Source organism: Narcine bancroftii, unplaced genomic scaffold (assembly GCF_036971445.1).
Source record: "Narcine bancroftii isolate sNarBan1 unplaced genomic scaffold, sNarBan1.hap1 Scaffold_193, whole genome shotgun sequence".
Taxonomy (NCBI): Eukaryota; Metazoa; Chordata; class Chondrichthyes; order Torpediniformes; family Narcinidae; genus Narcine; species Narcine bancroftii.
This window is the reverse complement of record NW_027211928.1, coordinates 39,560-64,377: the sequence shown is the minus strand read 5'-3', so window position 1 is coordinate 64,377 and position 24,818 is coordinate 39,560. Positions and strand designations below refer to the sequence as shown.

The 24,818-nt window shown below is 52.2% G+C and overlaps 1 protein-coding gene across 1 annotated transcript in view; it reads right to left on the bottom strand.

The window, feature by feature from the left end:
• The window catches only part of LOC138750613 (voltage-dependent L-type calcium channel subunit alpha-1F-like), a 77,379-nt gene that overhangs the window by 28,728 nt on the left and 23,833 nt on the right, over positions 1 to 24,818 (bottom strand). The window contains 23 exon segments of the mRNA XM_069912723.1: positions 5,831 to 5,927; positions 6,202 to 6,329; positions 7,581 to 7,730; positions 7,732 to 7,741; positions 8,518 to 8,599; positions 8,602 to 8,608; positions 9,675 to 9,740; positions 10,826 to 10,966; positions 12,015 to 12,035; positions 12,630 to 12,647; positions 12,649 to 12,714; positions 13,494 to 13,562; positions 13,564 to 13,614; positions 14,007 to 14,069; positions 14,071 to 14,166; positions 19,384 to 19,585; positions 20,459 to 20,605; positions 20,860 to 20,906; positions 21,595 to 21,708; positions 22,235 to 22,322; positions 22,576 to 22,682; positions 23,052 to 23,111; positions 23,925 to 24,054. Of these exon segments, the coding sequence (XP_069768824.1) occupies positions 5,831 to 5,927; positions 6,202 to 6,329; positions 7,581 to 7,730; positions 7,732 to 7,741; positions 8,518 to 8,599; positions 8,602 to 8,608; positions 9,675 to 9,740; positions 10,826 to 10,966; positions 12,015 to 12,035; positions 12,630 to 12,647; positions 12,649 to 12,714; positions 13,494 to 13,562; positions 13,564 to 13,614; positions 14,007 to 14,069; positions 14,071 to 14,166; positions 19,384 to 19,585; positions 20,459 to 20,605; positions 20,860 to 20,906; positions 21,595 to 21,708; positions 22,235 to 22,322; positions 22,576 to 22,682; positions 23,052 to 23,111; positions 23,925 to 24,054 (1,960 nt within the window).

Here is a 24,818-nt window from a genome sequence, read left to right as displayed (position 1 = left end):
CCCGTCCCCTGAAACCCTCTGGGATCAGTTGAAGGCTACCATACTGCAATCCACTGAAGAGGTACTGGGCTTCTCCTCCAGGAAAAACAAGGACTGGTTTGACGAAAACAGCCAGGAAATCCAGGAGCTGCTGGCAAAGAAGCGAGCTGCCCACCAGGCTCACCTTACAAAGCCGTCCTGTCCAGAGAAGAAACAAGCCTTCCGTCGCGCATGCAGCCATCTTCAGCGCAAACTCCGGGAGATCCAAAATGAGTGGTGGACTAGCCTCGCCAAACGAACACAGCTCAGCGCGGACATTGGCGACTTCAGGTGTTTCTACGAGGCTCTAAAGGCTGTGTACGGCCCCTCACCCCAAGTCCAAAGCCCGCTGCGCAGCTCAGACGGCAAAGTCCTCCTCAGCGACAAGATCTCCATCCTCAACCGATGGTCAGAACACTTCCAATCTCTTTTCAGTACCAACCGCTCAGTCCAAGATTCCGCCCTGCTCCAGCTCCCTCAACAGCCCCTAAGGCTAGAGCTGGATGAGGTTCCCACCCTGGATGAGACATATAAGGCAATCGAACAACTGAAAAGTGGCAAAGCAGCAGGTATTGATGGAATCCCCCCAGAAGTCTGGAAGGCTGGCGGCAAAACTCTGCATGCCAAACTGCATGAGTTTTTCAAGCTTTGTTGGGACCAAGGTAAACTGCCTCAGGATCTTCGTGATGCCACCATCATCACCCTGTACAAAAACAAAGGCGAGAAATCAGACTGCTCAAACTACAGGGGAATCACGTTGCTCTCCATTGCAGGCAAAATCTTCGCTAGGATTCTACTAAATAGAATAATACCTAGTGTCGCTGAGAATATTCTCCCAGAATCACAGTGCGGCTTTCGCGCAAACAGAGGAACCACTGACATGGTCTTTGCCCTCAGACAGCTCCAAGAAAAGTGCAGAGAACAAAACAAAGGACTCTACATCACCTTTGTTGACCTCACCAAAGCCTTCGACACCGTGAGCAGGAAAGGGCTTTGGCAAATACTAGAGCGCATCGGATGTCCCCCAAAGTTCCTCAACATGATTATCCAACTGCACGAAAACCAACAAGGTCGGGTCAGATACAGCAATGAGCTCTCTGAACCCTTCTCCATTAACAATGGCGTGAAGCAAGGCTGTGTTCTCGCACCAACCCTCTTTTCAATCTTCTTCAGCATGATGCTGAACCAAGCCATGAAAGACCCCAACAATGAAGACGCTGTTTACATCCGGTACCGCACGGATGGCAGTCTCTTCAATCTGAGGCGCCTGCAAGCTCACACCAAGACACAAGAGAAACTTGTCCGTGAACTACTCTTTGCAGATGATGCCGCTTTAGTTGCCCATTCAGAGCCAGCTCTTCAGCGCTTGACGTCCTGCTTTGCGGAAACTGCCAAAATGTTTGGCCTGGAAGTCAGCCTGAAGAAAACTGAGGTCCTCCATCAGCCAGCTCCCCACCATGACTACCAGCCCCCCCACATCTCCATCGGGCACACAAAACTCAAAACGGTCAACCAGTTTACCTATCTCGGCTGCACCATTTCATCAGATGCAAGGATCGACAATGAGATAGACAACAGACTCGCCAAGGCAAATAGCGCCTTTGGAAGACTACACAAAAGAGTCTGGAAAAACAACCAACTGAAAAACCTCACAAAGATAAGCGTATACAGAGCCGTTGTCATACCCACACTCCTGTTCGGCTCCGAATCATGGGTCCTCTACCGGCACCACCTACGGCTCCTAGAACGCTTCCACCAGCGTTGTCTCCGCTCCATCCTCAACATCCATTGGAGCGCTCACACCCCTAACGTCGAGGTACTCGAGATGGCAGAGGTCGACAGCATCGAGTCCACGCTGCTGAAGATCCAGCTGCGCTGGATGGGCCACGTCTCCAGAATGGAGGACCATCGCCTTCCCAAGATCGTATTATATGGCGAGCTCTCCACTGGTCACCGTGACAGAGGTGCACCAAAGAAAAGGTACAAGGACTGCCTAAAGAAATCTCTTGGTGCCTGCCACATTGACCACCGCCAGTGGGCTGATAACGCCTCAAACCGTGCATCTTGGCGCCTCACAGTTTGGCGGGCAGCAGCCTCCTTTGAAGAAGACCGCAGAGCCCACCTCACTGACAAAAGGCAAAGGAGGAAAAACCCAACACCCAACCCCAACCAACCAATTTTCCCTTGCAACCGCTGCAATCGTGTCTGCCTGTCCCGCATCGGACTGGTCAGCCACAAACGAGCCTGCAGCTGACGTGGACTTTTTACCCCCTCCATAAATCTTCGTCAGCGAAGCCAAGCCAAAGAAAGAAGAATAAGTTAAAGTTTGAACCTGTTTTCATGTTTAAAGAAAATTAAGTTACTTTTGTTTCAGTAACTTGTCTTGTCTTGATGAATTACTATTGCTGCTGAGTTTTGGGGTCCTCCAATGTTCCAACCTCTGTCACCATACCCCGGTGAGGCATTCCAGGCCCCCACAACTTCCTGTGTGAAAAATCCTTCCCCCTAAACTTCCCTCCCTTCACTTTGTACAGGCATTCTCTGATCCCACCCTAGGAAACAGGTGCTGGCTGTCCACCCTATCTCTGCCTCTCAGAATCTTGTCAACCTCGGTCAAGTCTCCTCTCGTCATTTTATGCTCCAGAGAAAAAAGTCCCCAGCTCTGCTAACCTTGCCTCATAAAGACTTGTTTCCCAGTCCTGGTGAATCTCCCCTGCTCCTTCTCCACACCATCCACATCCTTCCTGTAATGAAGTGGCCAGAACTAAACACTGTGGGGTCTCACCAGAGATTTGTAAAGTTGAAACATGACCTCTTGACTCCTGAATTCAGGCCCAGCGTCCCATAGGCCTTCTTAACCACCTGTACAGTGACCTTGAGGAGCATATGGATTTGGACCCCAAGGTCCCTCTGATCATCCACACCATTCAGTAACCGACCATTAACCCTGGACTCAGCCTCTTGGTTTGTCACCTCACACTAATCTGGATCGAACTCCTTCTGTCTCTTCTCCGCCCGACTCTGCATCCGGTCTAGATCCTGATCTAACCTTTACATACAACATAAGAGCATGGATATGACGTTGAAGGTTTATGAGGCCCTGGTGAGGCCTCACATGGAACATCGTGAGCAGTTTTGGGCTTAGACAATAGACAATAGGAGCTGGAGTAGGCCCTTTGGCCCGTCGAGCCAGCACCGCCATTTTACAGATCATGGCTGATCACTACCATCAGTACCCCTTTCCAGCCTTATCCCCATAACCCTTAACTCCTTTGCCCACTAGTCTTATCTAACTCTCTTTTGAACATAATCAGTGAATCTGCCTCTACCACCCTCTGTGGCAGAGCATTCCACAGATTCACACTTCTCTTGGTAAAAAAATGTTTTCTCATCTCCGTCCTAAAGGGCCTACCCTGTATTCTTAAACTATGCCCTCTAGTCCTCGTCTCCCCCATCATTGGGAACAAGTAATCTGACTTCACCCTGTCTATCCCCCTGATAATTTTGTATACCTCAATCATGTCCCCCCTCATCCATCGGATACGTCCAGTTTTTCTAGCCTTTCAGCATATGTCAACCCCGCCATCCCTGGAACTAACCTTGTAAATCTGCGCTGCACACCCTCTATAGCTAGTATGTCCTTCCTCAAAATTGGAGACCAGAACTGGACACAATACTCCAGGTGGGGTCTCACCAAGGCCCTGTACAACTGCAGAAGGGCTTCTCGTTGAAGAGAGGATGTGCTGACGTTGGAGAGGGTTCAGAGGAGTTTCACTCCGGGAATGAAAGGGTCATTGTTCGAGGAGCATTTGACGGCTCTTGGTCTGAACTCATTGGAATTTAATGGAATTGTGGGGGGGGGGGGATATCATTGAAACATCTTGAGCATTGAAAGGTGAGGAGAGAGTCGATGTAGAAAGGTTGTTTCCCCATGGTAGAGAGTCCGGGACAATTTCAGGATTGAAGGGAACAGAAACGCAGAGGTATTTCTTCAGCCAGAGAGTGGTGAATCTGTGGAGGCCGGGTCATTGGGGTACATTTAAAGCAGAGGTTCTTGATCAGCCGGGGGCATCAAAGGTTCTGGGGAGAAGGCCGGGCAGTGGGGCTGAGTGGGGAGAACAGATCAGCTTGCGATTGAATGGTGGGTTAGACTCAATGGGCTGTATGGCTTCCTTCTGCTCCTATGTTACCTGGAAGGAGAATTCCCCAGATTCCCCCTTCCCTGGGAGAAGGAGCCCCCTCCTTGTCTCTTCCCACCACACTCCCTCCCTCCACTTTTGGATCTTGAGGGCATGTCCTCGAGTGGAGGGTTCAGAGGGGGGATTCTCAAGTGGGACATGAAGGCGAGCCCTCTTGGCCCGTCGAGATCTGTGCAGACCCAACCTCTCCCACCTCCCCCATCCTCCGGGAGTGGAGCTGTCTCCGATTCACCGGGGAGTCAACAGTGGGGAGGGTCTCCATTTCCCACCACTCACCCTCCTGGGTGACCTCCTCACCCATTCCCTTCCTCTCCCACCCTCCCATCTCCTTCTCTCTCCCACCCTTTCTTCCCCCCTCTCTCTTTCCCACACTTTCTCTCCATCAACTATCCTTTTCCTCACTGAACACAGCACAGTGCAGGCCCTTCGGCCCTCGATCTTGTGCTGACCCATATATTCCTTAAAAGTGGTACTCACCCTTCCCTACCCAGTAACCCGCTATTTTACTTCCATCTATGTGCCCATCTTAGAGTCTCTTAAATGCCTCCAATGTTCCAGCCTCCATCACCATCACCCAACACCCCTAAACTTCCCTCCCTTCACTTTGTACAGATGTCCTCTGGTGTTTGCTGACCCTGCCCTGAGAAACTGGAGCTGACCATTCACCCTAACTACGCCTCTCAGAATCTTGTCGACCTCGAACAAGGCTCCACATCCTTACTGTAATGAGGTGACCAGAACTGATCACTAAGTAGGGACTCACCAGAGATTTGTAGAGTTGGAACATGACCTCTCGACTCCTGAATTCAATCCCCCCCCCCACTCACCACGCCGACTAATGAAGCCCAGTGTCCCATAGACCTTGTTAACGATCCTATCAACCTGTGCAGTGACCTTGAGGGACGTCTGGATTTGGACCTCAAGGTCCCTCTGTTCATCCACACCATTCAGTAACCGACCATTGACCCTGGACTCAGCCTCCTGGTTTGTCCTCCCAAAATGCTCCCTCCCCCTTACAGACATCTCCCCCTCTCCACTTCTGCTCATAGGCCCTGTCCACTTCTCCCTCTCACCTTCCCCCTCCCTCTCTCTCTCTCCCCAGCTCTTCCGTCTCTCTGTCCGTCCATCTCTCTCCCTCATTCTCTCCTCCCATTCTCCCGCACTTTCCCCCTTTCTCCCCCTCTCCCCTCCCAACAGTTCTCTCCATCCTCCTCTCTCGTCCTCTCTCCTTTCCCCTCTGCCTACTCCCTCTCCCTGCCTCCCCCTCTCTCTCTCTTCCATTCCACTCCTCCCCCAAGGTCCCTCCATCGTTCCCACTCTCCCTATCTCCCTCACAACTCTATAATTCAACCTTCTTCCTCCTTCCCCACCCCTTTCTCATCACGCCCCCCCAACTTCCCCTCTCTCCCTCTTTCTCCCCTCCCTCTCTCCCCTTTCCTCCTCTCCCCTCTCTTTCCTCCTCTCCCCTCCCTCCTCTCCCCTCCCTCTTTCCTCCTGCTCTCCCCTCCCTCTTTCCTCCTCTCCCCACCCTCTCTTTCCTCCTCTCCCCACCCTCTCTTTCCTCCTCTCCCCTCCCTCTCTCTCCCCTCTCTCCATCTCTCCCCCCGCCTTACCTTGCAGGCGACCCTATGAGGACAGAGCTTCCCAAATCCGAGTGGGGGTTGTATTCGTCGGAGAAGAGTCACCACATCCAGATGTTTGATCCGACCCCTGAGGTTGAGGGGGGCGGGAAGAGAGGGGGGAGGTGGTCAAGTGATGGGATGGGCTATTAGGAGTCAAGGCGGCCCATGGTGGGGGTCAAATCCTCTTGTCTGCTCCCATTTGTCACCCGTTCCCTCATTACCGTCCCCTCCTCCTCTCTTCACTGCCCCCTCCCTCCCGCCTCACTGTCCCCTCCCTCCCACCTCACCATCCCTTCCCTCCATCGCGAGCCAGCCTCCCACCCTCTGACCCCACAAACCCCCCTGAGCCCACGGGATCATACTTTGCCTCAGGGTCATACTCCGACCAGATCCTCTTGAACTCGTCGAGGTGGTGGGGGCCGAGGATCGACCAGTCCCGGGTCAGGTAGTCAAAATTGTCCATGATGACCGCCACAAAGAGGTTGATAATCTGGGGAGAGAGGCACAGCATAATCCCATGGATCCAGCCTGACCCAGTGTGTCCCCAACCCAGCCTCACGTGCCCCACCCCTACGAACACTGTCCAAACCATCCCTGTCCCCACTGGATGAGACCATTCTCAGCTCTGGATCACCTCGACTGCAGCTCAGCCTTCAACACCAACGAACTCCAGCCCGTGGGCCTCTGCATCCCTTCTCCCACTGGACCCTTCCTCATTGGGAGAGACCACTGTCCATACGAATGAGAAACAATGTCTCCTCCTCACTCACCATCCATCCAGGCACGCCCCGAGGATGGGTGCTCGGCCCACTGTTTGACCTGTTACACACCACGGTCGTGTGGCCGGGCACAATCCATAGAGTTTGCCGGTGTCACCGCAGAATCCCAATGGCCACGAGGAGGTGTGCAGGAGGGAGATCGATCAGCTCGGTGAACGACAACCACCTTGCGGGAGGGGTGGTCACGGGGGTGGGGGAAACGCGACCCGGTTGATCATCATCAAGGGACTCAATCGAGGAGAGGGAAATTCCTGGGGGGGGGGGGTCGACGTCTCCATGGATATCCGTCCTGGAGCCTCCACGTTGATGCCACCATGAAGCAGGCGCGACTTTGCGGGAAATTCCTGGGGGGGGGGGTCGACGTCTCCATGGATATCCGTCCTGGAGCCTCCACGTTGATGCCACCATGAAGCAGGCGCGACTTTGCGGGGGGCCTGGGGAGATTCGGCACATCACCGAAAACTCCAAGAGGGGACGGTGGGGAGCATGTCTGGCCGGTTGGAACAGAGGCGCCAACTCTCAGGACGGGAATAAACTCCAGAGTGTTGTGGGCTCGTCCTGCAACATCACGGGCCCCAGACTCCATTCCATCGAGGACGTCAACACGAGGTGGGGTCTTAAAAATGCTGCCTCTCTCCTTGAAGATCCCATCTCTCCCCTCTTCACTGCTCCCATCGGGGAAAAGGTCCAGGAGCCTGAAGACGAGCACAAGGACGACTTCTTCACCTCTGCCGTCAGATTCCCGAATGATCCACGAGCCCCATACATGGCCTGACTGTCCGAGCCCTGTTATTTTTACAGTAACGTCATAATGGTTACTCCGTTTGCCCCGTGAGGCCTCCGCAAAACACTGAGAATAAATCCGGATTGTGAATTTGTACGTTCGATGATGTGACCTGCGACTGGTGTCCAAACTCACTTCTCTGTGAACCCACTGACAATTTCCCCAAACCCTCACTCACCAGGAAGGCGCACAGCATGAAGAAACTGATGAAGTAAACGATGGCAAAGTTGCTCCCGCAGGTATTCTCCTCTCCTGGGGGGTAGTCAGATTCGGAATCACACAGCTTGCCCGGCAAGCTGGCCAACATGATCTCCTGCCATGCCTCCCCCCGTGGCACACCTGAACACCGGTGGGTGGGGGAAATGGAGGCGAATTGGTTCAGATTTATTGTCCAAGTGCAACCACAGTCACATATCCTATGGTTCCTTTCCTGGAACCTTGGAGCAATCACACTGCAGAAACCAGCCCCTCTAGTCAGAGCTGAACTATGCCTGGTCCCACTGACCTGCACCCGGTCCATCCCATTCCCGTCACGAACCCATCAATATTCCTCCCAAATATTCAAATTGAGCCCACATTCCCCACTCCAGCTCATTCCAACTCTGTGTGAAGAAATTCCCCCTCAACTTTTCCTCTTTCACCCTTAACTTCTGGTTTTGGATCTCACCGACACTCAGTGGGGAAAAGCCGACCTACATTGACTCTGTCTATCCCCTCATAATTTTAAACACCTCAATCAAATCTCCCCTCATTCTTCTATGCTCCAGGGAATAAAGTCCAAACCTGTTTAACCTGAGAGAGGTTCCTGAAGTCTGGGCAACATCCTAGTAAATCTTCTCTGCACTCTTTCTATCTTAACTTCCCTCCAATCACACCACCCCAACAACTTTCCATCAATCACGCCACCCTCCACCTTCCATCAATCATACCACCCGCCTCCTTCCCACCAGTCACACCACCCAGCCTTCTTCCCGCCAATCACACCACCCGCTCCTTCCCGCCAATCACACCACCCGCTCCTTCCCGCCAATCACATCACCCTGTCTCCTTTAAGCCAATCACATCACCCTATCCTCCTTGCAGCCAATCACACCAACCGATCTGGGCCACAGTACCTGAAGAGAAGGAGAACGGCCTGCGGGAAACTTTGGAAGTTGTTGTTCATGTTGATGGGCGTGTTCTCCTGCAGAGCAATCTCCCAAATGTCTGGCAGGACGGGACAGGGAGGGATGGGACGAGATGGGGCGAGATGTTCAGTGGGGGTATGTACGAATGTTTCTTCCTCACCTGCCCCTCCCTCCTTCCTCACTAATCACCTCCCTTCCTCCTCACTGCCCCCCCTCCTCACTGCCCCCTCCCTCCTCACTGTCTCCTCCCTCTCCCTCCTTCCTCACCTCCCCCTCCCTCACCTCCCCCTCCCTCCTCACTAGCCCTACCTCTCCTCATGGCCCCCTCCCTCCTCACCATCCCCTCCCTCCTCACCGTCCCCTCCCTCCCTCCTCACCGTCCCCTCCCTCCCTCCTCACCGTCCCCTCCCTCCCTCCTCACCGTCCCTTGCTTCCTCCTCACCGTCCCCTCCCTCCCTCCTCACCGTCCCCTCCCTCCCCTTCACCGTCCCCTCCCTCCCCCCTCACCATCCCCCTCCCTCCCCCTCTCACCGTCCCCTCCCTCCCCCTCACCGTCCCCTCCCTCCCCCTCACCGTCCCCATCCTCACTCTTCATCGTCCCTTCCTCCTTCACCGTCCCCTCCTTCCTCACTGTCCCCTCCTTCCTCACCGTCCCCTCCCTCCCTCCTCACCGTCTCCTCCCTCCCTCCTCTCCATCCCCTCCCTCCTCACCGTCCCCTCCCTCCTCACCGTCCCATCCCTCCCTCACCGTCCCCTCCTCCCTCACCGTCCCCTCCTCCCTCACCGTCCCCTCCCTCCTCACCGTCCCCTCCTCTCTGCCCCCTCCCTCCTCTGCCCCCTCCCTCCTCTTTGCCCACTCCCTCCCTCCTCACCATCCCCTCCCTCCTTACCATCCCTCCCTCCTTACCATCCCCTCCCTCCTTACCATCCTCTCCCTCCTTACCATCCCCTCCCTCCTTACCATCCCTTCCCTCTTACCATCCCTTCCCTCCTTGCCATCCCCTCCCTCCTTACCATTCCCTCCCTCCTTACCATCCCCTCCCCTCCCTCCTCACCTTCCCCCCCCTCCTCCTCACCTTCCCCTCCCACCTCCCTTGCTTCCCCTTCCCAGGGGAGGAACGGGTTGTGGGGGAGGTGTCATTTACCTGCATCCCGATGACGGCATAGATGAAGAAAATCATGGCGATCAGCAGAGCCACGTAGGGTAGGGCCTGGAGGGGGAAAGGGTGGAACCGGGAGAGTGCAAGGGAAGGGGAAAGTGGAAGAGGGAGGGGAGGGGAGGGAGGGAGGAAGGGAGGAGCACAAGTTGGGGAGGGACGTAAGGAGGAAATAGGAGGGGAGGTGGGAGAGGAAGGTGAGATGGGGGAAGGGGAGAGAGGGGAAGGGGAGAGAGAGGGGGGAAGGGAGGAGAGGGGGAAAGGGAGGAGGGGGGAAGGGAGGAGAGGGGGAAGGGAGGAGAGGGGGGAAGGGAGGAGAGGGGGGGAAGGGAGGAGAGGGGGAAGGAGGAGAGGCGGGAAGGGAGGAGAGGGGAGATAAGGGCAGAGGAAGGAAGAGATGAAGGGAGAGAGGAGGGGAGAGATGATGGGAGGGGAGAGGCAGGAGTGGGAGAGAGGAGGGGAGGGTAGCAGGAGGGAATATGAAGAAGGGAGGGGAGGCAGGAGGGAGGAAGGGTTCAAGGTAGAGCCAAGAGAGGAGGAGAGAGGGAGAGAACAAGTAGAAGGTTAGAGAGGGAGTGATAAGGGGAGTGAGAGAGTGGTATGGAGAGAGGGGTAAAAAGACAGAGGGGGGTGGGGAAGAGAGAGAATGAGAGAGATTATCCAGCTCAGAGTCAGTCTCTTCGCCCCTTCATGTGCAGCCTGGCCGTTTCCACAGATTTATCTGAACTGTCATATTCCCACTCCCTCCGCACCGTCCCGTCACACACTCCCCGGGGGGTGGGAACACGGAGTTGCTCCCCCAGCACCGTCCCGTCACACACTCCCCGTGGGGGGTGGGACACAGAGTGACGCTCCCCCAGCACCGTCCCGTCACACACTCCCCGGGGGGTGGGACACAGAGTGACGCTCCCCCAGCACCGTCCCGTCACACACTCCCCGGGGTTGGGACACAGAGTGACGCTCCCCCAGCACCGTCCCGTCACACACTCCCCGGGGGGTGGGACACAGAGTGACGCTCCCCCAGCACCGTCCCGTCACACACTCCCCGGGGGGTGGGACACAGAGTGAAGCTCCTTCCATACCGTCCTGTCACACACTCCCTCCGCCACGTCCTGTCACACATTCTGGGGATGAGGGGCCCACAGCTGACACTGGAAGGATTTGATGAATGTCCACAGTAGGGTGCGAATTCCTTCACCTTTACTCAGGAGCTTTACCAACCGCATGACCCGAAAAAGCCGGAAGAAGGTGATGGATATCCGGGAGCTGTCCTCCGAACTCTGGAAGAGAACGAGATCTTAGGGCAGTGCCGCTGGCACGTCAGACAGTGCAACAGCTCTACGGCGCCAGCTATCTGGCCCCACGCTGTAGGCGAGGAGTTTGTATGTTCTCCCCGTGGGGGCTCCGGTTTCCTCCCACTGTTCGAAATGTACCAGGGGTTGGAGGATCATTGGCGGTACAGGCTCATGGGAGAAATGGCCTATTACCGTGCTGTAGGTCTACATTTAAAGATGTTGGTGAGGCCAAATTGGGAGAATTGTGTGCAGTTTTAGTCACCGAATGACAAGAAAGATATCAGTAAGATAGAAAGAGGATGGAGAAGATTTACTAGGATGTTGTCTGTACTGAGATACAGGGATCCTCAAGAGGTGTGAGGCGTGACCTCCTGGAGAGGGGGTGGAGGGAGCTTCAGTGGGGGGGAAAGAGCTCTGGGAGGGGGGCAGGGAGCTGCGGGAGGGGGGAAGGGAGCTGCGGGAGGGGGGGGCAGGGAGCTGCGGGAGGGGGGAAGGAGCTCCGGGAGGGGGAAGGAGCTCCGGGGGGGGGGAAGGAGCTCTGGGAGGGGGGAAGGAGCTCCTGGGAAGGAGCTCCGGGAGGGGGGAAGGAGCTCCGGGAGGGGTGGAAGGAGCTCCGGGAGGGGGAAGGAGCTCCGGGAGGCAGGGGGGGAGGGAACTCTGAGAGGGGGAATGGGGGACGGAGCTCTGGAAAGGGAGAGGGAGCTCTGGGAGGGGGGGGGAGTGAGCTATGGGAGGGAACTATGGGAGGGAGCTGGATCTCCGTGAAACGTTGAGAAGGGGGAGAGTCTCCCCACAAGGTGCTGAGGCCAACACAATCCCAGGTTCCATGTTTAAATGTGTGACAAGTTCCTCTATAGTTTCACCACACCACCTCTTCACCCCACCCCCTCCATGTGAGGGATACAGCTGTGCCGAAATCCCCTTCCAACCTACCGCAGACAGCTCGTCCCAACAAGCCCCTGATCAAGTGGAAGGGAAGTGAAGACCGACCACACTCAGGAAGAACCCAGAGCTAGGAATTTGGGATTTTTACCTCACCCAGGTGTCCGCCGTTCTGGATAGGTTGGAGTGAAGGTCCACAAGTAGAGAGATGAAGGTCACGATGGATGTGAAACAACAGACAGATATCAGGGCAGAACACAAGACAAGTCAATGTCAACACCATGAGACATAGCGAGGTAGGCTGAGGTCAGATCAAAGGGCTGGGATCTGATCCAGGGGTTCGGGGTGGGGTTTATATATAGAATAACAGATCCCCAGGAGTGGGTTTACAGGCTGGGGTCTGATCAGGGGTTCCGGGGGGATTATATATAGAATAACAGATCCCCGGGAGTGGATTACAGTCTAGGATCTGATCCGGGGGGGCAAAGGGGGTTATATATAGAATAACAGATGCTCGGGAATGTGTTACAGGCTGGATCTGATCAGGGGTTCGGTGGGGTTATATTTAGAATAACAGATCCCCAGGAGTGGGGTCACAGGCTGGGATCTGATGCAGTGGTTTGGGGGGGTGGGGGGTTATATATAGAAATACAGATCTCCGGGAGTGGGTTATGGGCTGGGATCTGATCCAGGGGTTTGGGGTGAGGTATGACGTGGGTTGTATGTAGCCCATACGGACTGTTGTTAGAAATACCGGGAAACTCACATTTATCTCTGTGACCGACAATATCAGCCACACTCCCTACCACAATGAGAGCATCGAATGTGTTCCAGGCATCACGGAAATAATGCTGGGATTCACAGGATGGGGAAATGAGGTGGGGTACACAGCAGGGGAGAAAGAGAGGGCGAAGGAGGAGGGAGGGGGAGAGATAGAAGGATAGAGAGGTGGTGAGAAGGGTGGAGAGAGATGGGGAGAGAGCCAGTGAGAGTGGGAGGGGAAGGGAGGAATGAAAGAAAGAGAATGAAGATGGAAAGGCATAGAGAGAGGATAAAGGGGGAGAGAGAGGGGGAGAAAGGGGAGAGAGAGGGAGAAAGGGGGAAAGAGAGGGCAAGGAGAAAGATGTGGAGAGAGAGGGGAGTAGGATTGGGGTGAATCATGAGGTGGGAGTGAATGGGGAAGGAGGTTGGAGGATGAGGGTGAGTGAGAGAGGGGAGAGAAAGAGGGAGACAGTCATCGATCAGAGTGGGGACAAAATAATGTAAAAGAGGAAAAGGAGAGAATTACAAAATATTCCCATCTTGGTAAACCCCCTCCTGTCCTCTACACCCCTCCATGTCCCTGTAACCTCTTCCGGTCCCCTACATCCCTCTCCGTCTCTGTAAACCACTCCGGACCCCCTACACCCCTCCCTGACTCTGTAAACCCTTCCAGACCCCTACACCCCTCCCTGTCTCTGTCACCCCCCTCTGGTCCCCTACACCCCTCCCTGTCTCTGTCACCCCCTCCAGTCGCCTACATCCTACCTGTCTCTGTAACCCCCTCGGTCCCCTACATCCCTCCCTGTCTCTGTAATCCCTCTGGTCCCCTACACCCCTCCCGTCTCTGTAACCCCCTCCGTGAATGCACAGTCTCACCCTGGGGCTTGAAGGCGATGATTTTGAGGATCATTTCGACAGTGAAGAGGCCGGTGAAAACCCATGTTCAGGACATCCATTGAGTAGCTGAAGGCATCTGACTGTTCATAGTGCTGGAGAGGTGGGATGTGGGGAGAGAGAAGGGGGTGAGAGGGAGGGAGAGAGGGAATGAGGGAGGGGTGAGAGAGAGAGAGAGAGAGAGAGAGAGAGGGGGGGGGTGGGAGACAGAGGGGGTGGGAAAGAGAGGACAGGTTAACTCTTTCCAGGCCTCGCAAGACTCTCTCCACAGGGTCCTTGTGCCCAGGGGTAGGTGAAAGTTTCAGAGGATGATCCCCATCCCCTCAACCCCCTTCGACATGGTGGGGATTGAGTAGGTTCCTCACCCCTCCCCTTCATTCTAAGGAGGGGAGGAGATTTTGGAGGGAGCAGAAAGGAGGGGAGGGGAGTGGGGAGGAGACCAGGGGGAGCCCTGGGCGGACGAGCGGACAAAAGGGCCCTGCCTCACCTGCATGGCCAAGGTGATGGTGTTGAGCAGAATGAGGACAAACATGACGTACTCGAAGGCGGTTGCTGTTCACCATGTACCACACCCGGTGCTGGCAGCGGTTCTTGGGTATGTACAGGCGCAGGGGCCGGGCCTTCATGGCGTATTCCACACACTGCCTCTGTGGGGAGAGGGTGGGGGGATGGACTCAGTAACCAGACACTGCCCGGTCTACCTGTCCCCACTGTCAGGGAACCTTTGTTAAACAAGGGGACTACATTTGTTCTTCCCCTCTCCGCCTTCCCTCTAACCCTAATGATAGCACTGAAACAGGCCAATTCGGCCCTTCAAACACCTCGTCCCCTTGACCCCACCAAGCCAATTTTTACTTCACGAGCCCGCATCGGCCACCCAATCCACACTCCCGCTGAGTGAAGAAATTCCCTCTCATGTGCCCCCCCCAACCTGATCTAATCCCATAACTGAAATACATGATATCATAACTGCATAATAATCGATTTGGATGATTCAAGGAACCCAAATAACATATGATTCATTCAGGGAAAACATTACTGGACAGGGGAATTCAAAAACTTTAAATAAATTATAATTTTAGTCTCGTACTTCGAGCGTACGGGCTCCAAATGTGCAGGAATAAGAATATTTTCCCTCAAATTGTAAGTGGAATACAGCTTTGAATCCCTGCAGCCACCTGTCTAATGTTAATGAAACCGGATTTCCACGCTATCAATAAAGCACCACAGGCTTTATTCCAGTAAGAGTCTGAATACAAATTCATGACTTGGTGGCTCCCTGTGTGACTTGGTGACTGGCTCAGGAGGGCCCGGCTCAAGTCTATAATTCGAGTCGGCTGATTGACTGCCGGCCCAGGTGGAGTCAGCCCCTTAAAAAGGTGATCTTCCTGCAGGTACAGAGATCGCCCGCTGCAATCAGCTGGTGGTCAGACCTTCACAACAAGATTAACCTTCGAACAAGACCAAGTGGAATGAACGAAAGTACCATTTCTGTTCCATGTCTCAAATATTGGTTCAATAAATTCGATATCCATCTATTCAGTTTCTGAGGTATATATCCTGCTGGTCGTGTCTAAATCGTGTTCCCACCTTTCCTTTGAATTAAACAGACCTACTGTAATAAAATATACACAATTGAAATAAATCTTTTAGTCAGTCCCATCAACTATAATTTGCTCCAATTTGGAAAGAACTTTCAAAACCATTTCTGACCCTGATTTCTGAAAATAACAGGATAGCGTATTACGAGTATTATTGTATTTAATTATTAACTGATCTAAAGACATCAATCTACCATTATCACAGCAATCTCCCAGTTTTGAAATTCCTTTATTATTCCATATATTTTTTTAAAAAGTGATCTCTTAAAAAAGTGAATAAAGGATTCATTAAAAGGCATTTTTAACAAAAGAAGTTTTCATCAATTTCTAGTTGAACTTTATTCCAAACACTAAGCAAATGTTTTAAAATCAGGGCATCTTTGATAGATTTTGATTCCCATTTATAAACAGCACCTCTGGTATAATTTCTCCGACCTTACCTTAATTCTATGTCCACCAAGATGATTTAGTTTTAACAAACATAGAAATTAAGAATGGTAATTGTGCTGCCTTGTCTTCTCTTTTTTCTCTTTGGCTTGGCTTCGCAGACGAAGATTTATGGAGGGGTAATGTCCACGTCAGCTGCAGGCTTGTTTGTGGCTGACAAGTCTGATGCGGGACAGGCAGACACGGTTGCAGCGGTTGCAGGGGAAAATTGGTTGGTTGGGTTGGGTGTTGGGTTTTTCCTCCTTTGCCTTTTGTCAGTGAGGTGGGCTCTGCGGTCTTCTTCAAAGGAGGTTGCTGCCCGCCGAACTGTGAGGCGCCAAGATGGACGGTTTGAGGCGATATCAGCCCACTGACAGTGGTCAATGTGGCAGGCACCAAGAGATTTCTTTAGGCAGTCCTTGTACCTCTTCTTTGGTGCACCTCTGTCACGGTGGCCAGTGGAGAGCTCGCCATATAACACGATCTTGGGAAGGCGATGGTCCTCCATTCTGGAGACGTGACCTACCCAGCACAGTTGGATCTTCAGGAGTGTGGATTCGATGCTGTCAGCCTCTGCCATCTCGAGTACTTCGATGTTAGGGATGAAGTCGCTCCAATGAATGTTGAGGATGGAGCGGAGACAACGCTGGTGGAAGCGTTCTAGGATCCGTAGGTGATGCCAGTAGAGGACCCATGATTCGGAGCCGAACAGGAGTGTGGGTATGACAACGGGCTCTGTATACGCTTATCTTTGTGAGGTTTTTCAGTGGTTGTTTTTCCAGACTCTTTTGTGTAGACTTCCAAAGGCGCTATTTGGCTTGGTGAGTCTGTTGTCTATCTCGTTGTCGATCCTTGCATCCCTCTTGTTCACATTTCCATGTAAACTTTTCTAATGATTTCCTTACATTTTCCCTTCCAGAGAAATTCCTAACTTGCTTATTTAAATCTTGAAAAAACTTTTGAGGTATAGAAAAAGGTAAAGTCTGAAATAGATATTGAATTCTTGGAAAAATATTAAACTCTCCCAATTAACATAATAGGTAAATTTACCTATCTCTTTAAATCTTCGTCTATCTTTTAAAATATTGGAATGTAGTTTAATTTATATAAATTTTTCAAATTATTATCAATACACATACCTAAATATTTAATCTTGCCTCTCTTTTTCAATTGAGCTTCTTGTCGATGTTGTGAGTAATCTCCTTTCACTAATTCCATTACTTCACTTTTATCCCAATTTATTTTTATACCCTGAGATTTTCCCCACATTCTAACAACTGACCATAAAGTCTTGACGATGATAAAGACCTTTTTCTTCCCACTCACATCCCACTTTTTTTTAAAATATTTTATTTTTCATACCATAAACCACATTAATCAAGATACATACATTTTCCTTTTCAAATATATACAGTGTCGTTTTCTCCCCCCCTCCTCTCCCATCCCACCCTCCTTACCTCCCCTCCCATTCATTTAAAGTACAGAATCTAAGATACTAGATAAACCAGTCAAACAATGTTGTCACTCAATAAAAATAAACAAGAAATTCCACTGAGTCAATTCTTTTCATTTCCTTCTCCTTCTGTCATTTTAGGTGGTAGATGTCCCCGGTAGGTTTTCTCTATTGTGTTTCATGTATGGCTAATATATTTGTTCAAATATTGCAAATATTATTTCTTAAATTATATGTTATTTTTTCTAATGGAATACATTTATTCATTTCTATATACCATTGTTGTATTCTCAAGTTATCTTCTAATTTCCAGGCTGACATAATACATTTTTTTTGCTATGGCTAGGGCTATCATAACAAATCTTTTTTGTGCACCATCCAAATCAAGTCCAAATTCTTTGTTTTTTATGTTACATAGGAGGAAGATCTCTGGGTTTTTTGGTATATTGCTTTCTGTAATTTTATTTAATATCTGGTTTAGATCTTCCCAAAATCTTTTCACTTTCTCACACGTCCAGATTGCATGAATTGTTGTTTCCATTTCTTTTTACAACGAAAGCATCTGTCAGATACTGTTGGGTCCCATTTATTTAACTTTTGAGGTGTAATGTATAGCCTGTGTATCCAGTTATATTGTATCATACGTAACCTCGATGTTTATTGTATTTCTCATAGTTCCAGAGCATAACTTCTCCCATGTTTCCTTCTTTATCTTTATGTTTAAATCTTGTTCCCATTTTTGTTTAGTTTTACCATTTGTTTCCTCATTCTCCTTTTCTTGCAGTTTAATATACATATTTGTAATAAATTTTTTGATTATCATTGTGTTTTGTAATCACATATTCAAAATTACTTCCCTCTGGTAACCTCAGACTGCTTCCCAATTTGTCCTTCAAGTAGGATTTCAGTTGGTAGTATGCCAACTGAATGCCAAGTTATATTATATTTATCCTTCATTTGTTCAAAGAATAGTAATTTATTTCCTGAAAAACAATTTTCTATTCTTTTGATCCCTTTTTTCTCCCATTCTCTAAAGGAAAGGTTATCTATTGTAAAAGGGATTATCTGATTTTGCGTCAGTATTAGTTTTGGTAATTGGTAATTTGTTTTATTCCTTTCTACATGAATCTTCTTCCAAATATTGAGGCAGATGATGTAATACTGGAGAATTCCTACGTTGTACCAATTTTTCATCCCATTTATACATGTTCAGGTATCTTCTCCCCTATTTTATCTAGTTCTAATCTAGTCCAATCTGGCTTTTCCCTTGTTTGATAAAAATCTGATAGGTAATCTTAATTGTGCGGCTCTATAATAATTTTAAAAGTTTGGCCTCCTTGTTTATACCATTCTGTTAATTTATCTAGTGCTATCCTTGGTTTCCCCCCCCTTTCCATAAAAATTTCCTTATTATTTTCTTTAACTCCTTGAAGAATTTTCTCCGTCAAGTGTATTGGCAATGCCTGAAATAGGTATTGTATCCTTGGGAAAATGTTCATTTTAATACAGTTTATCCTTCCCATTAGTGTTAGTGGTAAATCTTTCCAATGCTCTAAATCGTCCTGTAATTTTCCCTGACTGGCCTCTTCTCCATCACGTGACTCCCACTCACATCCCACTTGAAGAAATCCCTCAGCCATTGATGCTCTGTGATTAGTAAGGGATTGCTTAAGGTGGGATATAGTGGGAAGGGAAGGTTCAGAATCACTGTTCTCGACCCAATTGTTACTGAAGTATTTTGCTTGAGAAAAATTTTCCTTTGGAGTTATCCAACCAAGCACATAATGAGTCAATGAGGGACGATGAAAACAGTGGTTTCCCTTCCTAATCCCTTCCTAATCACAGAGCCCCGATGGCATCGGGATTACTTCAGGTGGGATGTGGGTGGAAAGAGAAAGGTTGAGAACTGCTGTATCCAGCCTGTTTATCATTTTCCCTGCAACTCCAACCCTGAAATCCAGGCGACATCCTTGTAAATCTTTTCTCTCTCTGTTCTCTTGACATCCTTCCTATAATTCAGCAACCGAAATGGCACACAATATTCCAATTTTGGCCCTTTACAACTTCAACGTGACGTCTCATCTCCTGTACCCAAGGCTCTGATTGATGCAGGCCAGAATACCAAAAAGGTTTTGTCACCACCCTATCTACATGTTACTCCACTTTTTAGGGAATTATTCCTAAATCTCCTACTGCACTCCTCCATTATCTACCATTTAACGAACATGATCTTTGCTGATTAGTCCGACCATAACATAGCACCTCAGTATTAAACTCCGTCTGCTGCTCTTCGAACTGGCCTAGACCCCACTGCAAGCTTTGAGGGAGTGGTGCTGCAGGGACCGTTCCTTCAGACCCACCTCTGAGCCCTCCCCCCCACCGACCTGGTTCTTGTCCAGCTCGCAGTTCTGGTACTCCTTCTCGCCCTGCTCGCGGAAGGTGATGATAACGAACCCCACGAAGATGTTCATCATGAAGAAGGCAATGACGATGATGTAGATGATGAAGAAGATGGCGACCTCCACCCGATTGTTGTAGATGGGGCCCAGGTCCTCAGCGTGGGCATCGATGGCCCGGTACAGGAGGCTGTGGGGTTAAAGGGGAGCGCGGCGAGGCTGAGTGCATGGACTAACCCCTGGACAGGCAAGTTGGGAGCGCTTCCTTGCTCTCCTGAGTAGTAGGTGGGGGGAGAGAGTCGTGTGGCAGATGGTGAGTGCGTGGACTAACTCAACCTGGGAAAGTGAGGAGTGTTCCCTCCATCCCCTGACTAGTAGATAGGGAAGAAGGTCATGTGGCGGATGCTGAGTACGTGGACTAACTCAACCCGGGAAAGTGGGAGTGTTCCCTCATTCCCCTGACTAATAGGTAGGGGAGAGGGTCATGTGGCAGATGGTGAGCACATGGACTAACTTAATTTGGGCAAGTGGAGCGTGTTCTCTCAGACCCTGACTGGTAGATTAGGGAGAGAGTTGTGCAGTGCATGGCGAATGTATAGACTAACTCAACCTGCGAAAGTAGATATGTGTTCCCTCGTTCCGCTGACTCGTAGATAGGGGAGAGGGTAGTGCGGTGGATGGTGAGTGAATGGACTAAACCTACCCAGAAAAGTGGGGAGTGCTCCCTCACACCCCTGACTGACAGATTTAGGAAAGGGCTGTGTGGCAGATGGTGAATATATGGACTAACTTCATCTGGGCAAGTGTGACTTGTTCACTGATGCTCTGCCTGGTGGATTAGGGAGGGTAGTGCAGCGGATGGTGAGTGCACAGATGAACTCCATCTGGGCAAGTGCGCCATCCTCGAAGGTGGAGACAGTGATGAGGAAGGGGAGAGGGAAAGGGGAAGTGAAAGTTGAGGGCCAAAGGAAGAAGGGAGAGGAAGAGATGGGGAGTGAGGGGAAGGAACTGGAGGGAGGGGAGGTGGGGGTTGAGTGGGAGAAACAGGGAGGTGCGGACTCACGTGGGCCACCCCTCGAACGTGGAGACAGTGAAGAGGGCCATCATGCCTGCTGGCACATTGTCGAAGGTGAAGTCGTTGTTGTGCCAGACCCGGTGACGAACCATTGGCCGGGTTACGTCCCCGTCTTTAAACACAATGAATGTCCCTCTGCAGGCACAGCAAGATCCCATGAGGAACATGCCGGGGGAGTGGGAGCTTCGTGGGAGGGGGCAGAGGGAGCTCCAGGAGGGGGAGAGGAAAGTGAGCTCTGGTGGGGGGGGAAGGAGAGTGGGAGCTCCAGCATGGGAAGAGAGGAGAGAGAGCTCTGGAAGGAAGAAGGGGGGAGAAAGAGTTACAGAAGGAAGAGGGGAGAGGGGAGCTCTGGGGGTGGGGGGGTGAGGATATTGATTCAGGACACTCACTTGCACTCTTCTGCAGTGTGTTTGGCCTCATCGGTGCAACAATAGAACTTCCCTGAAAACAAGGAATCCTGACACAGAGTGAACCTCTCCCACCCCCACCATCCCACACTCCCCTCCTCCACCGTCCTGTCACACTCTCCCACCCCCCCAACGTCCCGTCACACTCTCCCCCCCCCCACCGTCCCGTCACACTCTCCCCCCACCGTCCCGTCACACTCTCCCCCCCACCACCGTCCCGTCACACTCTCCCCCCCCACCGTCCCGTCACACACTCCCCCGCACGATCCCGTCACACTCCCCCCGCACGATCCCGTCACACTCCCCCCGCACGATCCCGTCACACTCCCCCCACACGATCCCATCACACATTCCCCCCCCACCGTCAAACACTCTCCCTGCTCCGTCCCATCACACACTCCACCCCACCTCCCCACTGTCCCGTCAGACACACCCCCCCCGCATCGTCCTGTCACACTCTCCCCTGGGTGGGGGGGGGGGGGTGATCAGATACAGAGTGATGTTCCCTCCACACCGTCCTGTCACACACCCACCATCTTCTCTGTGGGATTGTTCCCCATGCACACCCCCCTTCCACTCTCACCTTGAACCTCTGTCCTTTTGGTTTTCACTCCCATACTCTAGGTAGGGGGTCGGGGGTGAGGTGGGGATGAAAGACCCATCACACCGCCCTCGGACATGGGGTGAAACAGAAAGGAAGTTTTCCAAGACCCTCACACTAACCTTAAAGAGCTGTACACCGATGCAGGCAAACATGAACTGCAGGAGGGTGGTCACAATCATGATGTTTCCGATAGTTTTCACGGCCACAAATACACACTGGACAACGTGCTGGAGAGGGAAGGGGTGGGGGGAGAAGGTGATAGGGGTAGAGAGGGGGAGGGAGGGGTAGAGAGGGGAGGGAGGGAAGGAGGGAGAGAGGGAGGGAGACAGGAATAGAGGGAGGGGGAGAGATGGAGAGAGAGAGGGAGGGCCAGAGATGGAGAAGGAGGGAGGGAGAAAAGGATGGAAAGGAAAGAGGGAGAGGGGGAGAGAGGGAAACAGGAAGAGAAGGAGGGAGTGGGTTGAGTGGTAAAAGAGAGAGGGAGGGAGGGAGGGGGATAAAAGGGAACGGGGAAGAGAAGGAGTGGAAGGAGGAAGGGGAAGCGAGAGAGATGGGGTGAGAAGAGAGCACAGAGAAAAAGAGGGAGGGGGCGGGGGTGATAGAGAGGTGAGGGGAGACAGGGAGTGGGAGGAGGGAGAGGGGAGAGGCCGAGGGGGCCAGAGAGAGAGATGAGTTGATATAATGTGGACCCCAGCATCTCCCATCCCACCCATCCCCTCCCCTCATCCGAACCCCCACCCCTCAACCCCCTACCTTTAGCCCCTTGGCCCTGTTTATGGCCCGCAGTGGGCGAAGCACTCTCAGTACCCGGAGAATCTTCACAACCGAGATGGCGCTCGACCTGTTGGGTGAGAGGGTGTGAGAGATGGGAAGAGAGAGGGGGGGAGAGAGAGAAAGAGAGGGGGGGAGGGGAGGGGAGGGAGGGGGAGGGGAGGGAGAGAGAGGGGTAGGGGAGAGAGGGGTAGGGGAGAGAGAGGGAGGGGAGAGCGGGAGGGGGGAGAGCGGGAGGGGGGAGAGCGGGAGGGGGGAGAGCGGGAGGGGGAGAATGGGAGGGGGAAAGTGGAAGGGGGAGAGAGGGAGGGGAAATCACTCACTGAAGCCAGAAGGAGATGAGAGAGACGGAGACGACGAGGAGATCGAGGAGGTTGAATGCATTACGGCAGAACGAGCCCTGGTGCATGAATGCACCGAATGTCACCATCTGCCCAGGGTGAGAGGGTGGATGTTACTTTTACACGTACAAACATTATGAAGTTTTGTGTTCAACTTTACATTGAAACAAATCCTGCATTCGTATGTTATGTTGTTCAATCAAATATCTCAAGGAAAGGGGATGTAGTGATACAGTGCCAGTGATCCTCCCGACCACCAGAGGGAGTTGGGAATGAGTTTGTTGCAGTTCAGGTTGGATTCAAGATGGATGCCTCATCCCCTACAGCCTCCTAGAATCCCCTCGCATATATTACACTCACTGCCACTCACTCTCTCTCTCTCACCACTCCCCCTCACTCTCACTCCCACTCACTCTTCCGTGTCCAGAGACCATCGAGATGACCTGCTCATTCGATACCTTTAAGAGGATCTCCACAGTGAAGATGGAAGTAAAGGCGTAGTCGAAGTATCCCAGGATCTGGAGAAGGAACAATGCCACCCATCAGGACTGGAGATAATAACTTGAATGTACCCCAATGAGACGGAGTAGTGTGTAGGGGGGAGAGAGAGGGGGAGAGAGAGGGGGGGGAGAGAGAGAGGGGGGGAGAGAGAGAGAGAGGGGGAGAGAGAGAGAGAGGGGGGGAGAGAGAGGGGGGAGAGGGAGAGGGGGAGAGAGAGAGGGGGAGAGAGAGGGGGAGAGAGAGAGGAGGGGAGAGAGAGGGTGGAGAGAGAGAGGGTGGAGAGAGGGAGGGGGAGAGAGAGAGGGGAGAAAGAGGGGGAGAGAGGGGGGGAGAGAGAGGGGGAGAGAAGGGGAGAGAGAGAGAGGGGGAGAGAGAGAGGGGGGGAGAGAGAGAGAGGGGGACAGGGGAGAGACCCCCTCTGGAACAGGGAAAGGGATTATGTCAGGAGGTGAGAGGCTTATGGAATTGACAGGAGAGTTTAAGGAAGACCCTTGGTGAAGAGGAGACCTTCAGGACCAAGGGGAAAGGGTAAGGAGGGGGGAGAGGGTAAGGCAGGGGGGTGAAGGTAAGGAGGGGAGGGAGACCCTCAGGACAGGTGAGAGGGAAAGGGGAGGGGACCCTCAGGACCAATGGGAGAATGAAAGGAGGGGAGGGAGACCCTCAGGATTGAGGGGAGAGACCCTCATTGATGAGGGAAGTGGAGTGAGGAATACCTCCTTTGATCGGGATCCCATCGGTTGAGGGGAATTTCTGCTCTTCTGACCTGCACCTCTTCCCCTCACCTCACCTGCTCCCCCTCTTCCCCTTCCCCCCATGTTGAGGTGACTCACGTGGTTGCGAAAGGAGTGGACCCTCACCGGGTCCTCGGCGGCCAGCGAGACGCTGCTGAAGATGATGAAGACCAGGATAAGGTTGGTGAAGACATGATGGTGGATGAGCTGGTGACAGCCCACTCGGATCCTGGCTTGGGGGTGGGGGGGGGGGTTAGGAGAGAGAAGAGGGGCGTTGTCAGCTGCACCTGGCCCTTTAAGAGAAGGGGGTTGTGGGAATTGGCATCTCCCCCACTTCCCCTCCCCCCACCCTTCATCCAACTATTATTCCACCCATCAAGGTTATCCTGCAGACAGGAGAAGTCCATTCCTCCACTCTAGGTTACCTTAAGAATAAGAGGAGTCCATTCTGTCCATCTAGGCTACCCTGGTGGAAATGGGAAGGCCATTCTGCCCATCAATGTTACCCTGAAGCATTGGAAAAGGCCATTCCTCCCATCTAGGTTACCCTAGGATGATAGGAAAAGGCCATTCCACCCTTTAGTTAATCTGTGGATAGGAGGGGCCATTCTTCCCCTCTATGCAACATTGAAGAGAGGAGGAGGCCATTCCACCCCTCTAGGATACCCTGGCACTAGAGGAGGCCTTTCTCCCACTCTACATTACCTTGGGACTAGGAGGAGGCCATTCTTCCCATCTAGGCAACATTTAGAAAGAGGCCATTCTTTCCCTTCTCCTCGTTAACCCAATGAGTGGAGGCTGTTCTGCCCAACTCACCCTGTTACCCCTATAGGAGCCCATCCAACGGCTCTACCTCTGATACCAAGGGGAATACAAGACCATTCTGCCCCTCTCCCCATGCTAGCCTTGGATGTAAGATTGCTCCAGCCCCATTCTCCACACCCATAGCACTGCTATATCCCTAGTTGGTGGGTGAGGGAGGGGGTATCAGGG